Source organism: Salvelinus namaycush, chromosome 6 (assembly GCF_016432855.1).
Source record: "Salvelinus namaycush isolate Seneca chromosome 6, SaNama_1.0, whole genome shotgun sequence".
In the NCBI taxonomy this organism is placed as follows: domain Eukaryota; kingdom Metazoa; phylum Chordata; class Actinopteri; order Salmoniformes; family Salmonidae; genus Salvelinus; species Salvelinus namaycush.
In genome coordinates this window covers 35,076,231-35,092,292 of record NC_052312.1, presented here as the reverse complement: position 1 = coordinate 35,092,292, position 16,062 = coordinate 35,076,231, and the positions used below count along the sequence as shown (strand labels likewise).

At 47.5% G+C, this 16,062-nt stretch overlaps 1 protein-coding gene across 5 annotated transcripts in view; it reads right to left on the bottom strand.

Moving 5' to 3' along the window:
• Positions 1-15,468, bottom strand: part of LOC120049350 (CUGBP Elav-like family member 2) — a 77,325-nt gene extending 61,857 nt beyond the window's left edge. For 2 of the 5 annotated variants that reach the window (XM_038995607.1, XM_038995608.1), the window contains exon 1: positions 15,267-15,468. In XM_038995607.1, the coding sequence (XP_038851535.1) occupies positions 15,267-15,444 (178 nt within the window). In that variant the 5' untranslated portion in view covers positions 15,445-15,468. The remainder of the gene's footprint in view (positions 1-15,266) is intronic. The other 3 variants (XM_038995605.1, XM_038995606.1, XM_038995609.1) reach the window with 2 other exon arrangements.
• Positions 15,469-16,062: the final 594 nt, after the last annotated feature.

Sequence of the window (16,062 nt, the reverse complement as noted above, 5' to 3'; positions counted from 1 at the left end):
CTGAAGGCCTATAGGTTCACCACTGTAACCTGTCACTCTGAAGACCTATAGGTTCACCACTGTACTAACCTGTCACACTGAAGGCCTATAGGTTCACCACTGTACTAACCTGTCACACTGAAGGCCTATAGGTTCACCACTGTACTAACCTGGCACACACTGAAGGCCTATAGGTTCACCACTGTACTAACCTGTCACACACTGAAGGCCTATAGGTTCACCACTGTACTAACCTGTCACACACTGAAGGCCTATAGGTTCACCACTGTACTAACCTGTCACATACTGAAGACCTGTAGGTTCACCACTGTACTAACCTGTCACACACCGAAGGCCTATAGGTTCACCACTGTACTAACCTGTCACACACTGAAGGTCCTATAGGTTCACCACTGTACTAACCTGTCACATACTGAAGGCCTATAGGTTCACCACTGTACTAACCTGTCACACACTGAAGGCCTATAGGTTCACCACTGTACTAACCTGTCACACATTGAAGGCATATAGGTTCACCACTGTACTAACCTGTCACACTGAAGGCCTATAGGTTCACCACTGTACTAACCTGTCACACACTGAAGGCCTATAGGTTCACCACTGTACTAACCTGTTACACACTGAAGGCCTATAGGTTCACCACTGTACTAACCTGTCACACACTGAAGACCTATAGGTTCACCACTGTACTAACCTGTCACATACTGAAGGCCTATAGGTTCACCACTGTACTAACCTGTCACACACTGAAGGCCTATAGGTTCACCACTGTACTAACCTGTCACACACTGAAGACCTATAGGTTCACCACTGTACTAACCTGTCACACACTGAAGACCTATAGGTTCACCACTGTACTAACCTGTCACACACTGAAGGCCTATAGGTTCACCACTGTACTAACCTGTCACACACTGAAGGCCTATAGGTTCACCACTGTACTAACCTGTCACATACTGAAGACCTGTAGGTTCACCACTGTACTAACCTGTCACACACCGAAGGCCTATAGGTTCACCACTGTACTAACCTGTCACACACTGAAGGTCCTATAGGTTCACCACTGTACTAACCTGTCACATACTGAAGGCCTATAGGTTCACCACTGTACTAACCTGTCACACACTGAAGGCCTATAGGTTCACCACTGTACTAACCTGTCACACATTGAAGGCCTATAGGTTCACCACTGTACTAACCTGTCACACTGAAGGCCTATAGGTTCACCACTGTACTAACCTGTCACACACTGAAGGCCTATAGGTTCACCACTGTACTAACCTGTTACACACTGAAGGCCTATAGGTTCACCACTGTACTAACCTGTCACACACTGAAGACCTATAGGTTCACCACTGTACTAACCTGTCACATACTGAAGGCCTATAGGTTCACCACTGTACTAACCTGTCACACACTGAAGGCCTATAGGTTTACCACTGTACTAACCTGTCACACACTGAAGACCTATAGGTTCACCACTGTACTAACCTGTCACACACTGAAGACCTATAGGTTCACCACTGTACTAACCTGTCACACACTGAAGGCCTATAGGTTCACCACTGTACTAACCTGTCACACATTGAAGGCCTATAGGTTCACCACTGTACTAACCTGTTACACACTGAAGGCCTATAGGTTCACCACTGTACTAACCTGTCACACACTGAAGACCTATAGGTTCACCACTGTACTAACCTGTCACACACTGAAGGCCTATAGGTTCACCACTGTACTAACCTGTCACACACTGAAGACCTATAGGTTCACCACTGTACTAACCTGTCACACACTGAAGACCTATAGGTTCACCACTGTACTAACCTGTCACACACTGAAGACCTATAGGTTCACCACTGTACTAACCTGTCACAAACTAAAGGCCTATAGGTTCACCACTGTACTAACCTGTCACACACTGAAGGCCTATAGGTTCACCACTGTACTAACCTGTCACACACTGAAGGCCTATAGGTTCACCACTGTACTAACCTGTCACACACTGAAGGCCTATAGGTTCACCACTGTACTAACCTGTCACACACTGAAGGTCTATAGGTTCACCACTGTACTAACCTGTCACACACTGAAGGCCTATAGGTTCACCACTGTACTAACCTGTTACACACTGAAGGCCTATAGGTTCACCACTGTACTAACCTGTTACACACTGAAGGCCTATAGGTTCACCACTGTACTAACCTGTCACATACTGAAGGTCTATAGGTTCACCACTGTACTAACCTGTCACACACTGAAGGTCTATAGGTTCACCACTGTACTAACCTGTCACATACTGAAGACCTATAGGTTCACCACTGTACTAACCTGTCACACTGAAGGCCTATAGGTTCACCACTGTACTAACCTGTCACACACTGAAGGCCTATAGGTTCACCACTGTACTAACCTGTCACACACTGAAGGTCTATAGGTTCACCACTGTACTAACCTGTCACACACTGAAGGCCTATAGGTTCACCACTGTACTAACCTGTCACATACTGAAGGCCTATAGGTTCACCACTGTACTAACCTGTTACACACTGAAGGCCTATAGGTTCACCACTATACTAACCTGTCACACACTGAAGACCTATAGGTTCACCACTGTACTAACCTGTCACATACTGAAGGCCTATAGGTTCACCACTGTACTAACCTGTCACACACTGAAGGCCTATAGGTTCACCACTGTACTAACCTGTCACACACTGAAGACCTATAGGTTCACCACTGTACTAACCTGTCACACACTGAAGACCTATAGGTTCACCACTGTACTAACCTGTCACACACTGAAGGCCTATAGGTTCACCACTGTACTAACCTGTCACACATTGAAGGCCTATAGGTTCACCACTGTACTAACCTGTTACACACTGAAGGCCTATAGGTTCACCACTGTACTAACCTGTCACACACTGAAGACCTATAGGTTCACCACTGTACTAACCTGTCACACACTGAAGGCCTATAGGTTCACCACTGTACTAACCTGTCACACACTGAAGACCTATAGGTTCACCACTGTACTAACCTGTCACACACTGAAGACCTATAGGTTCACCACTGTACTAACCTGTCACACACTGAAGACCTATAGGTTCACCACTGTACTAACCTGTCACACACTGAAGGCCTATAGGTTCACCACTGTACTAACCTGTCACACACTGAAGGTCTATAGGTTCACCACTGTACTAACCTGTCACACACTGAAGGCCTATAGGTTCACCACTGTACTAACCTGTCACACACTGAAGACCTATAGGTTCACCACTGTACTAACCTGTCACACACTGAAGACCTATAGGTTCACCACTGTACTAACCTGTCACACACTGAAGACCTATAGGTTCACCACTGTACTAACCTGTCACAAACTAAAGGCCTATAGGTTGACCACTGTACTAACCTGTCACACACTGAAGGTCTATAGGTTCACCACTGTACTAACCTGTCACATACTGAAGACCTATAGGTTCACCACTGTACTAACCTGTCACACAGTGAAGACCTATAGGTTCACCACTGTACTAACCTGTCACACAGTGAAGACCTATAGGTTCACCACTGTACTAACCTGTCACACAGTGAAGACCTGTAGGTTCACCACTGTACTAACCTGTCACACACTGAAGGCCTATAGGTTCACCACTGTACTAACCTGTCACACACTGAAGGCCTGTAGGTTCACCACTGTACTAACCTGTCACACACTGAAGGCCTATAGGTTCACCACTGTACTAACCTGTTACACACTGAAGGCCTATAGGTTCACCACTGTACTAACCTGTCACACTGAAGGCCTATAGGTTCACCACTGTACTAACCTGTCACACACTGAAGGCCTATAGGTTCACCACTGTACTAACCTGTCACACTGAAGACCTATAGGTTCACCACTGTACTAACCTGTTACACACTGAAGGCCTATAGGTTCACCACTGTACTAACCTGTCACACACTGAAGGCCTATAGGTTCACCACTGTACTAACCTGTCACACACTGAAGGCCTATAGGTTCACCACTGTACTAACCTGTCACACTGAAGACCTATAGGTTCACCACTGTACTAACCTGTCACACACTGAAGGCCTATAGGTTCACCACTGTACTAACCTGTCACATACTGAAGGCCTATAGGTTCACCACTGTACTAACCTGTCACATACTGAAGGCCTATAGGTTCACCACTGTACTAACCTGTCACACTGAAGGCCTATAGGTTCACCACTGTACTAACCTGTCGAACACTGAAGGCCTATAGGTTCACCACTGTACTAACCTGTCACACACTGAAGGCCTATAGGTTCACCACTGTACTAACCTGTCACATACTGAAGGCCTATAGGTTCACCACTGTACTAACCTGTTACACACTGAAGGCCTATAGGTTCACCACTATACTAACCTGTCACACACTGAAGACCTATAGGTTCACCACTGTACTAACCTGTCACATACTGAAGGCCTATAGGTTCACCACTGTACTAACCTGTCACACACTGAAGGCCTATAGGTTCACCACTGTACTAACCTGTCACACACTGAAGACCTATAGGTTCACCACTGTACTAACCTGTCACACACTGAAGACCTATAGGTTCACCACTGTACTAACCTGTCACACACTGAAGGCCTATAGGTTCACCACTGTACTAACCTGTCACACATTGAAGGCCTATAGGTTCACCACTGTACTAACCTGTTACACACTGAAGGCCTATAGGTTCACCACTGTACTAACCTGTCACACACTGAAGACCTATAGGTTCACCACTGTACTAACCTGTCACACACTGAAGGCCTATAGGTTCACCACTGTACTAACCTGTCACACACTGAAGACCTATAGGTTCACCACTGTACTAACCTGTCACACACTGAAGACCTATAGGTTCACCACTGTACTAACCTGTCACACACTGAAGACCTATAGGTTCACCACTGTACTAACCTGTCACACACTGAAGGCCTATAGGTTCACCACTGTACTAACCTGTCACACACTGAAGGTCTATAGGTTCACCACTGTACTAACCTGTCACACACTGAAGGCCTATAGGTTCACCACTGTACTAACCTGTCACACACTGAAGACCTATAGGTTCACCACTGTACTAACCTGTCACACACTGAAGACCTATAGGTTCACCACTGTACTAACCTGTCACACACTGAAGACCTATAGGTTCACCACTGTACTAACCTGTCACAAACTAAAGGCCTATAGGTTGACCACTGTACTAACCTGTCACACACTGAAGGCCTATAGGTTCACCACTGTACTAACCTGTCACACACTGAAGGCCTATAGGTTCACCACTGTACTAACCTGTCACACACTGAAGGTCTATAGGTTCACCACTGTACTAACCTGTCACACACTGAAGGCCTATAGGTTCACCACTGTACTAACCTGTCACACACTGAAGGTCTATAGGTTCACCACTGTACTAACCTGTCACATACTGAAGACCTATAGGTTCACCACTGTACTAACCTGTCACACACTGAAGGCCTATAGGTTCACCACTGTACTAACCTGTCACATACTGAAGACCTATAGGTTCACCACTGTACTAACCTGTCACACACTGAAGGCCTATAGGTTCACCACTGTACTAACCTGTCACACACTGAAGGCCTATAGGTTCACCACTGTACTAACCTGTCACACACTGAAGGCCTATAGGTTCACCACTGTACTAACCTGTCACACACTGAAGGCCTATAGGTTCACCACTGTACTAACCTGTCACACACTGAAGACCTATAGGTTCACCACTGTACTAACCTGTCACACACTGAAGACCTGTAGGTTCACCACTGTACTAACCTGTCACACACTGAAGACCTATAGGTTCACCACTGTACTAACCTGTCACACACTGAAGGCCTATAGGTTCACCACTGTACTAACCTGTCACACACTGAAGACCTATAGGTTCACCACTGTACTAACCTGTCACACAGTGAAGACCTATAGGTTCACCACTGTACTAACCTGTCACACACTGAAGACCTATAGGTTCACCACTGTAACCTGTCACACACTGAAGGCCTATAGGTTCACCACTGTACTAACCTGTCACACACTGAAGGCCTATAGGTTCACCACTGTACTAACCTGTCACACACTGAAGACCTATAGGTTCACCACTGTAACCTGTCACACACTGAAGGCCTATAGGTTCACCACTGTACTAACCTGTCACACACTGAAGGCCTATAGGTTCACCACTGTACTAACCTGTCACACACTGAAGGCCTATAGGTTCACCACTGTACTAACCTGTCACACAGTGAAGACCTGTAGGTTCACCACTGTACTAACCTGTCACACACTGAAGGCCTATAGGTTCACCACTGTACTAACCTGTCACACACTGAAGGCCTATAGGTTCACCACTGTACTAACCTGTCACATACTGAAGGCCTATAGGTTCACCACTGTACTAACCTGTTACACACTGAAGGCCTATAGGTTCACCACTGTACTAACCTGTCACACACTGAAGGCCTATAGGTTCACCACTGTACTAACCTGTCACACACTGAAGACCTATAGGTTCACCACTGTACTAACATGTTACACACTGAAGGCCTATAGGTTCACCACTGTACTAACCTGTCACACACTGAAGGCCTATAGGTTCACCACTGTACTAACCTGTCACACACTGAAGGCCTATAGGTTCACCACTGTACTAACATGTTACACACTGAAGACCTATAGGTTCACCACTGTACTAACATGTTACACACTGAAGGCCTATAGGTTCACCACTGTACTAACATGTTACACACTGAAGACCTATAGGTTCACCACTGTACTAACCTGTCACACACTGAAGGCCTATAGGTTCACCACTGTACTAACCTGTCACATACTGAAGGCCTATAGGTTCACCACTGTACTAACCTGTCACACACTGAAGGCCTATAGGTTCACCACTGTACTAACCTGTCACACACTGAAGGCCTATAGGTTCACCACTGTACTAACCTGTCACACACTGAAGGCCTATAGGTTCACCACTGTACTAACCTGTCACACACTGAAGGCCTATAGGTTCACCACTGTACTAACCTGTCACACACTGAAGGCCTATAGGTTCACCACTGTACTAACCTGTCACACACTGAAGGCCTATAGGTTCACCACTGTACTAACCTGTCACACACTGAAGACCTATAGGTTCACCACTGTACTAACCTGTCACACACTGAAGACCTATAGGTTCACCACTGTACTAACCTGTCACATACTGAAGACCTATAGGTTCACCACTGTACTAACCTGTCACACACTGAAGACCTATAGGTTCACCACTGTACTAACCTGTCACACTGAAGGCCTATAGGTTCACCACTGTACTAACCTGTCACACACTGAAGACCTGTAGGTTCACCACTGTACTAACCTGTCTATAATAGATATAAAGGCTGTTAAGAGACTGATTTAATGTTTCAAGAAAGGAGTGTATATATTTGGCCTGGTGAAGCAGTTTTACGTTCTGACTCGGGGAAAAATTCCGAGTCCTCACTGTCCGAGACAGATTCAAGACCGAGTACAAATGTATCCGACACAGAAACAAGGCCGAGACACTCAATATGTGAGTTCACTGAGTGTACTGTGAATAGCCTCCCTCTCTCTCAACATTTATATGAAGGCCAACAAGGCATAAAACACACCACACACACTACACTAGAGATGCACACACATGCAGGCATGCACAAACCACACAGAGGAGAAAGAAAATACACACACACACACACACACACACACACACACACACACACACACACACACACACACACACACACACACACACACACACACACACACACACACACACACACACACACACACACACGCACACACACAACGCAGAGAGAGGGGAGGGGGGCGTAGCCAGTGAGAGGAATAGAGATTAGGAGAGAGACTGTGTTCATAAATGCTTTATATCTACTGAAGGAGCCTTTTGACTGCACAAAAAACATGTGGCCTTCTCATACTGTCAATAACAACATCCACAACCACAGGTCCACACCATCATAGTAGACAGAGAGAGGGGGGTAGAGAGAGGAGGGGTAGAGAGAGGAGGGGTAGAGAGAGGAGGGGTAGAGAGAGGAGAGGTAGAGAGAGGGAGGTAGAGAGAGTTGGGTAGAGAGAGGGGGGTAGAGAGAGGTGGGTAGAGAGGGGTGGGTAGAGAGAGGTGGGTAGAGAGAGGGGGGTAGAGAGGGGTGGGTAGAGAGAGGGGGGTAGAGAGAGGTGGGTAGAGAGAGGGGGGTAGAGAGAGGTGGGTAGAGAGAGGGGGGTAGAGAGAGGTGGGTAGAGAGAGGTGGGTAGAGAGAGGTGGGGTAGAGAGGTGGGGTAGAGAGAGCGGGGTAGAGAGAGGGGGTAGAGAGAGGTGGGTAGAGAGAGGGGGGTAGAGAGAGTTGGGTAGAGAGAGGGGGGTAGAGATAGGTGGGTAGAGAGAGGTGGGTAGAGAGAGGGGGGTAGAGGGGGTGGGTAGAGAGAGGGGGGTAGAGAGAGGTGGGTAGAGAGAGGTGGGTAGAGAGAGGGGGGTAGAGAGAGGGGGGTAGAGAGAGGTGGGTAGAGAGAGGGGGGTAGAGAGAGGTGGGTAGAGAGAGATGGGTAGAGAGAGGGGGGTAGAGAGAGGTGGGTAGAGAGAGGTGGGTAGAGAGAGGTGGGGTAGAGAGAGGTGGGGTAGAGAGGTGGGGTAGAGAGGTGGGGTAGAGAGAGCGGGGTAGAGAGAGGTGGGTAGAGAGAGGGGGGTAGAGAGAGGTGGGTAGAGAGAGGTGGGTAGAGAGAGGTGGGTAGAGAGGGGGGGTAGAGAGAGGTGGGTAGAGAGAGGTGGGTAGAGAGAGGTGGGTAGAGAGGGGGGGTAGAGAGGTGGGGGTAGAGAGGGGTGGGTAGAGAGGTGGGGTAGAGAGAGGTGGGTAGAGAGAGGGGGTAGAGAGAGGTGGGTAGAGAGGGGGGGTAGAGAGAGGTGGGGTAGAGAGAGGTGGGTAGAGAGAGGTGGGTAGAGAGAGGTGGGTAGAGAGGTGGGTAGAGAGGGGTGGGTAGAGAGAGGTGGGTAGAGAGAGGGGGGTAGAGAGGGGTGGGTAGAGAGAGGGGGGTAGAGAGAGGTGGGTAGAGAGAGGTGGGTAGAGAGAGGGGGGTAGAGAGAGGGGGGTAGAGAGGTGGGTAGAGAGAGGTGGGGTAGAGAGAGGTGGGTAGAGAGAGGGGGGTAGAGAGAGGGGGGTAGAGAGAGGGGGTAGAGAGAGGTGGGTAGAGAGAGGTGGGTAGAGAGGTGGGTAGAGAGAGGGGGGTAGAGAGAGGTGGGTAGAGAGAGGTGGGTAGAGAGGGGTGGGTAGAGAGAGGTGGGTAGAGAGAGGTGGGTAGAGAGAGGGGGGTAGAGAGGGGGGGGGGGGGTAGAGGGGGGGGGGTAGAGAGGTGGGGTAGAGAGGTGGGGTAGAGAGAGGTGGGGTAGAGAGAGGGGGGTAGAGAGGGGGGGGTAGAGAGAGGTGGGTAGAGAGAGGGGGGTAGAGAGAGGTGGGGTAGAGAGAGGGGGTAGAGAGAGGGGGTAGAGAGGGGTGGGTAGAGAGAGGTGGGTAGAGAGAGGGGGGTAGAGAGAGGGGGGTAGAGAGAGGTGGGTAGAGAGAGGTGGGTAGAGAGAGGGGGGTAGAGAGAGGTGGGAGAGGAAAAATAAAAGGGGTGGAGTGAGAAGACAGGGATGAAGAGGCACGGATGGAGGGAGAGGGGTAAGAGAAGAGAGGACTGGCATGGAGGGAGAGGGGTAAGAGAAGAGAGGACTGGCATGGAGGGAGAGGGGTAAGAGAAGAGAGGACTGGCATGGAGGGAGAGGGGTAAGAGAAGAGAGGACTGGCATGGAGGGAGAGGGGTAAGAGAAGAGAGGACTGGCATGGAGGGAGAGGGGTAAGAGAAGAGAGGACTGGCATGGAGGGAGAGGGGTAAGAGAAGAGAGGACTGGCATGGAGGGAGGGAGGGGTGAAAAAGAGCAGAACGATTTCGTCAGATTGCAGATTGAGTGCAGCAGACGAGGAACATAATGTTAGCATGGTTTATTAACAGAGAGTGTAGAGAGTGTAGAGAGAGAGTGTAGAGAGAGAGTGTAGAGAGAGAGAGAGTGTAGAGAGAGAGAGAGTGTAGAGAGAGAGAGAGTGTAGAGAGAGAGAGAGAGAGAGAGAGAGAGAGAGAAAAAGGGGGTAAAACATACGACATTATAAAATCCATGTACACAAACAACAAGTGTGCGGTTAAAATTGGCAAAAAACACACAAATTTCTTCACACAGGGTCGTGGGGTGAGACAGGGATGCAGCTTAAGCCCCACCCTCTTCAACATATATATCAACGAATTGGCGCGGGCACTAGAACAGTCTGCAGCACCCGGTCTCACCCTACTAGAATCCGAAGTCAAATGTCTACTGTTTGCTGATGATCTGGTGCTTCTGTCACCAACCAAGGAGGGCCTACAGCAGCACCTAAATCTTCTGCACAGATTCTGTCAGACCTGGGCCCTGACAGTAAATCTCAGTAAGACCAAAATAATGGTGTTCCAAAAAAGGTCCAGTCACCAGGACCACAAATTCCATCTAGACACCGTTGCCCTAGAGCACACAAAAAACTATACATACCTCGGCCTAAACATCAGCACCACAGGTAACTTCCACAAAGCTGTGAACGATCTGAGAGACAAGGCAAGAAGGGCCTTCTATGCCATCAAAAGGAACATAAATTTCAACATACCAATTAGGATCTGGCTAAAAATACTTGAATCAGTCATAGAGCCCATTGCCCTTTATGGTTGTGAGGTCTGGGGTCCGCTCACCAACCAAGATTTCACAAAATGGGACAAACACCAAATTGAGACTCTGCATGCAGAATTCTGCAAAAATATCCTCCGTGTACAACGTAGAACACCAAATAATGCATGCAGAGCAGAATTAGGCCGATACCCACTAATTATCAAAATCCAGAAAAGAGCCGTTAAATTCTACAACCACCTAAAAGGAAGCGATTCCCAAACCTTCCATAACAAAGCCATCACCTACAGAGAGATGAACCTGGAGAAGAGTCCCCTAAGCAAGCTGGTCCTAGGGCTCTGTTCACAAACACAAACACACCCCACAGAGCCCCAGGACAACAGCACAATTAGACCCAACCAAATCATGAGAAAACAAAAAGATAATTACTTGACACATTGGAAAGAATTAACAAAAAAACAGAGCAAACTAGAATGCTATTTGGCCCTAAACAGAGAGTACACAGTGGCAGAATACCTGACCACTGTGACTGACCCAAACTTAAGGAAAGCTTTGACTATGTACAGACTCAGTGAGCATAGCCTTGCTATTGAGAAAGGCCGCCGTAGGCAGACATGGCTCTCAAGAGAAGACAGGCTATGTGCACACTGCCCACAAAATGAGGTGGAAACTGAGCTGCACTTCCTAACCTCCTGCCCAATGTATGACCATATTAGAGAGACATATTTCCCTCAGATTACACAGATCCACAAAGAATTTGAAAACAAATCCAATTTTGATAAACTCCCATATCTACTGGGAGAAATTCCACAGTGTGCCATCACAGCAGCAAGATTTGTGACCTGTTGCCACAAGAAAAGGGCAACCAGTGAAGAACAAACACCATTGTAAATACAACCCATATTTATGCTTATTTATTTTAACTTGTGTGCTTTAACCATTTGTACATTGTTACAACACTGTATATATATAATATAACATTTGTAATGTCTTTATTGTTTTGAAACTTCTGTATGTGTAATGTTTACTGTTAATTTGTATTGTTTATTTCACTTTTGTATAATATCTACCTCACTTGCTTTGGCAATGTTAACACATGTTTCCCATGCCAATAAAGCCCCTTGAATTGAATTGAATTGAATTGAATTGAGAGAGAGAGAGAGAGAGAGAGAGAGAGAGAGAGAGATGAATGGGAGGGGGGTTAGAGGGCACTCTACACCAGGTCCCTGCACTCTTCACTGGGCCCCAGCACCCAGGAAGAACCCCTTCACCCCAGGGCTCCACTCAGCCTCTGACCCACATTAATTAACTCTGCTGCTGCAATTACTGACCACACCACCCTCTGGTTAGAGTGGCTACACTGGAGAACACTATACTCTGTGTGTGAGAGAGAGAGAGAAAGAGTGAGAGACGGGAGAGACAGAAATAGATCATACTCAATACAGCAGGAAAGGAGTGGATTGATAGAGGGGGAAGAGAGTGAGAGATGGGGGTTGGGAGGTACAATCAACCATAGTGGCCTGTGTTGAGAAGATTGGATCTTTGACTGGCAATATCTCCTTATGTCCACTGTACCTTCAGACCAGATTAGGACACACAGCACTTTACACTTTACAAATCCACCACAACTAACTGTGGAGAAACGGCTCCAAATTAAATCCTCAAAACGCTGTTTCTTGGCTAACCCTGAACACACCGAGTAGGCTTCCCACACTGCACTGCTCTCCTATCCAGGCAACTAGCTCCACCACTGAGGCATGCCAATACACCCCCCCCCCCCCCCTCCCCCCGTTATAAAATCCACCTGCAGTCGCTCACTAATTGGACTTGGGTAGACTGCTAACACAGCGTATGTCTTGTTATGGCAATCTAATTGGCTGTGCTGCTTTAGGAAAGAATGAAATAAATCTGTGTTCTGACTCAGGTCGGCCCGGTCTCTACTGAATCCATTAGAGGAGATAATTGTGTTGGGAGGCAAAGCGTTTGCCCAGCGTTGCCTCAGCGTTGTGGGAGAATGCGGTTGAATTAGAATTGTAACGGTGAATGAGTGCCATTGGCGAGCTGGATGCCCCTGGATACTACCGTGGGAAACCCCAGAGTGGATGTACACGGAGAGTGGTGATGGAGAATCAGATACTGTGAGCTATTATTATATTTCGGCGTGTGTGTGTGTGTTGCTGATATGAGGTGTCGTTCTTTCAGACACCATGTCTGGAGAATTGTGCAGTATATACAACTTGCTAATGAAGACATTACACCCATTTTGTGTGTGTGCGCACGCGCATGTGTGCATGCTGTGTCTCTGTACCCATGAGGACAGGTGCGATCATTAAGATGAATGACATAGTATGTCCCCTGCCAACACACACACACACACACACAACTGTGCTGTACACACCCGGCTAGACAACAGACGCAAACAAACCTGGGAAGCAAACTCTTGGAGAGAGAGGAGGACTGTCTTTGTTTACCCCTCTGGCCCTCTCTCCTCTCCTCCCTCTCTCATCCCTCTCTCAGTGCTAAATCAAATTCTCTCTCGCTCTCTCCACTCATCTGTTTGTTGACTCTTAACACATTAAAGCAACAGCAGCCAAACTAAACAGTCCAGACTGCACTGGCCAGCGTTCACACAGACACACACAGCATCCATCAGATGGTCCAGGCCTGGGACCAGACTCAACTCACCTAGCAGCTGCCCTTCCTGCAGAATAACCATCCAAAGACAACCAGACCACTCAGATGGGAAACACTGTCTACGAACTCACTGGTGTAAAATGTATTCATTGTGCCATCTTTTACATGAAAAATGTATGAAAACCATTTTCTAGAAGCATCAGTAACAGTATGCGTAAGGAGGAATGTGTATCTACCATCAATGGATTAGAGAAGAATGGAGAGAGAGAGGAGAGAAAATAAAATAAAACTCCACCTCACAAATCCAAATTACTCTAGCAATAGTCAAGAGAGAGAGGGAGAGCCGCTGACCCGGCCTCTGGATCGCCAAGGGCGACGGAGCACACTGCCTCAACCCTCTAACTGAGACCACTCTAAAAATATGGTCATTAATTTAAGCTAAACAGACCGGGGGGAAAGGGGCACAGTTTCCTTGACACCAATGAAATGGGAATTGGCTCCAGTGCAACTGTGGAGCCGAGGGGGGCCATTGCGGCTCCACCGTGTGAGAGGGCTCTGACAAGGCCATGTCGCACTAGAGAGTGCTTACTTAACGACGAGAAAACAACAGCGCCTAAAGCCTGGGAATATACAAGCCTAGACAGAGCTCTATCAAACAGTCAATTTCCTGTTCAATCCTCCATTTTACAGGCCAGAGAAAGAGAGAGAGCGAGAGATTGTTGAGTGTTTACAGTCTCAAGGAAGAGATGAGAGGCTGTTCTCCCTACTTAAAGTAAAGTGTCTACGAGTGACACTCTCCCACACTTTGACTCATCAACCAGAGAAATCAGAGTGACTCAAGGGCTTAGCGACAGAGGAAGACACAATGGAGGAAGAGAGGAGAGGTTGACGAGAGCAACGTATTGGCCTCATCCCCTACGGAGAAACAAAGAGGAAGAGAAGTCATCCAGAGGTTAGGGACACAGACAGAGGAGGAGATGCGGAGAGACAGAGAGGGAGAGCGAGAGAGACACACAAGCATGAAACACACTCAGACACACACGCATACAAACACAAATCATTTAGGCCAAATGATTTGATTTAGGTGTGTCCCTGTCTCCTCTTGGCAGACTGGTGAATTGCTGTGTCAAGGCTTGTGGGAGCTTGTGACTCAGAAAGAGAGAGAGAGAGGGATGGAGAGAGAGATGAGGAGGGACGAGAGAGAGCAAAACAGAGAGATGCTGTGGGGATGAGGAGGTGAGGGAAAGCGCTTGCTCCTTCTCTTCCATTCTTCCTTTTTATTTCTTGATTTAGTGAAGATAAATAAAATTTGACATAAACAGGTCTGTGTCTGCAGCGGCCCTTGCCAAAATCTCCTCTCTCTCCGTCTCCCTCTCCCCCCTACATCTTCCATCCGCCTACTCCCACTGTCTCCTCAAGCCGCCTGTCATCACAGTGCATTCTGTTGTCTCGCTCTCGCTCTCTGTGTTTGATGCGTGTCTGCTAATGTGGCAACAGCATTGTCTCATTGTCGGCTCTGCTGCCTCTTTTGTTTTCCCTCCGACTTGACAAGTTCATCAGGAAAAGGCGGATGAGATGAACATGTATATATTAATTGTGTTTCGTGTCAAAGACAGTTTCAGAGAAATATCAGGCTGGAATTGATGGAATTTATACATGTGTACTGTACAGTATGCCTTTGTTTATTGCTTGCTTGTGTATTGTGTAGGACTGCGTAAGCTGTGAGTGAGTGAGTGATTCTCCATCTTATCTTTGTTCGGCTGAGCGTTCTGGCTGTTGTGTGTGTGTGTGTGTGTGTGTGTGTGTGTGTGGTCTGTGTGTGTATGACTGTCTCTCCGCCATACCTTTGCTCTGTGGAGGGTTCTGGCTGCGGTCTCGGAGGATGTTGATCTGATAGACGGCCCCGTAGGGCTCAAACAGCTCCTTCAGCTCCTTCTCTGACCAGGAGCGAGGGATCTGACCCACGAACATCTTGATGGCGTCTGGGTCGGGCTGGTCCGAATGCTCCAACGCGCCGTTCATCTTCCCGGCCGTGCCGTTACTGAAAAGAGACAACAGGAGGGTGCTAGGTTACATAACAGATCATAGAAGCTACACTACCATTCAAACGTTTTGGGTCACTGAGAAATGTCCTTTTTTGCCCACTAAAATAACATCAAATTGATCAGAAATACAGTGTAGACATTGTTAATGTTGTAAATGACTATTGTAGCTGGAATGGCAGATTTTTTATGGAATATCCACATAGGCGTAGAGAGGCTTATCATCAGCAACCATCACTCCTGTGTTCCAATGGCACATTGTGTTAGCTAATCCAAGTTTATCATTTTAAAAGGCTAATTGATCATTAGAAAACCCTTTTGCAATTATGTTAACACACCTGAAAACTGTTGTTCTGATTAAAGAAGCAATACAACTGGCCTTCTTTAGACTAGTTGAGTATCAGCATTTGTGGGTTCGATTACAGGCTCAAAATTGCCAGAAACAAATAACTTTCTTCTGAAACTCGTCAGTCTATTCTTGTTCTGAGAAATGAAGGCTATTCCATGCGAGAAATTGCCAAGAAACTGAAGATCTCGTACAACGCTGTGTACTACTCCCTTCACAGAACAGCGCAAACTGCCTCTAACCAGAATATAA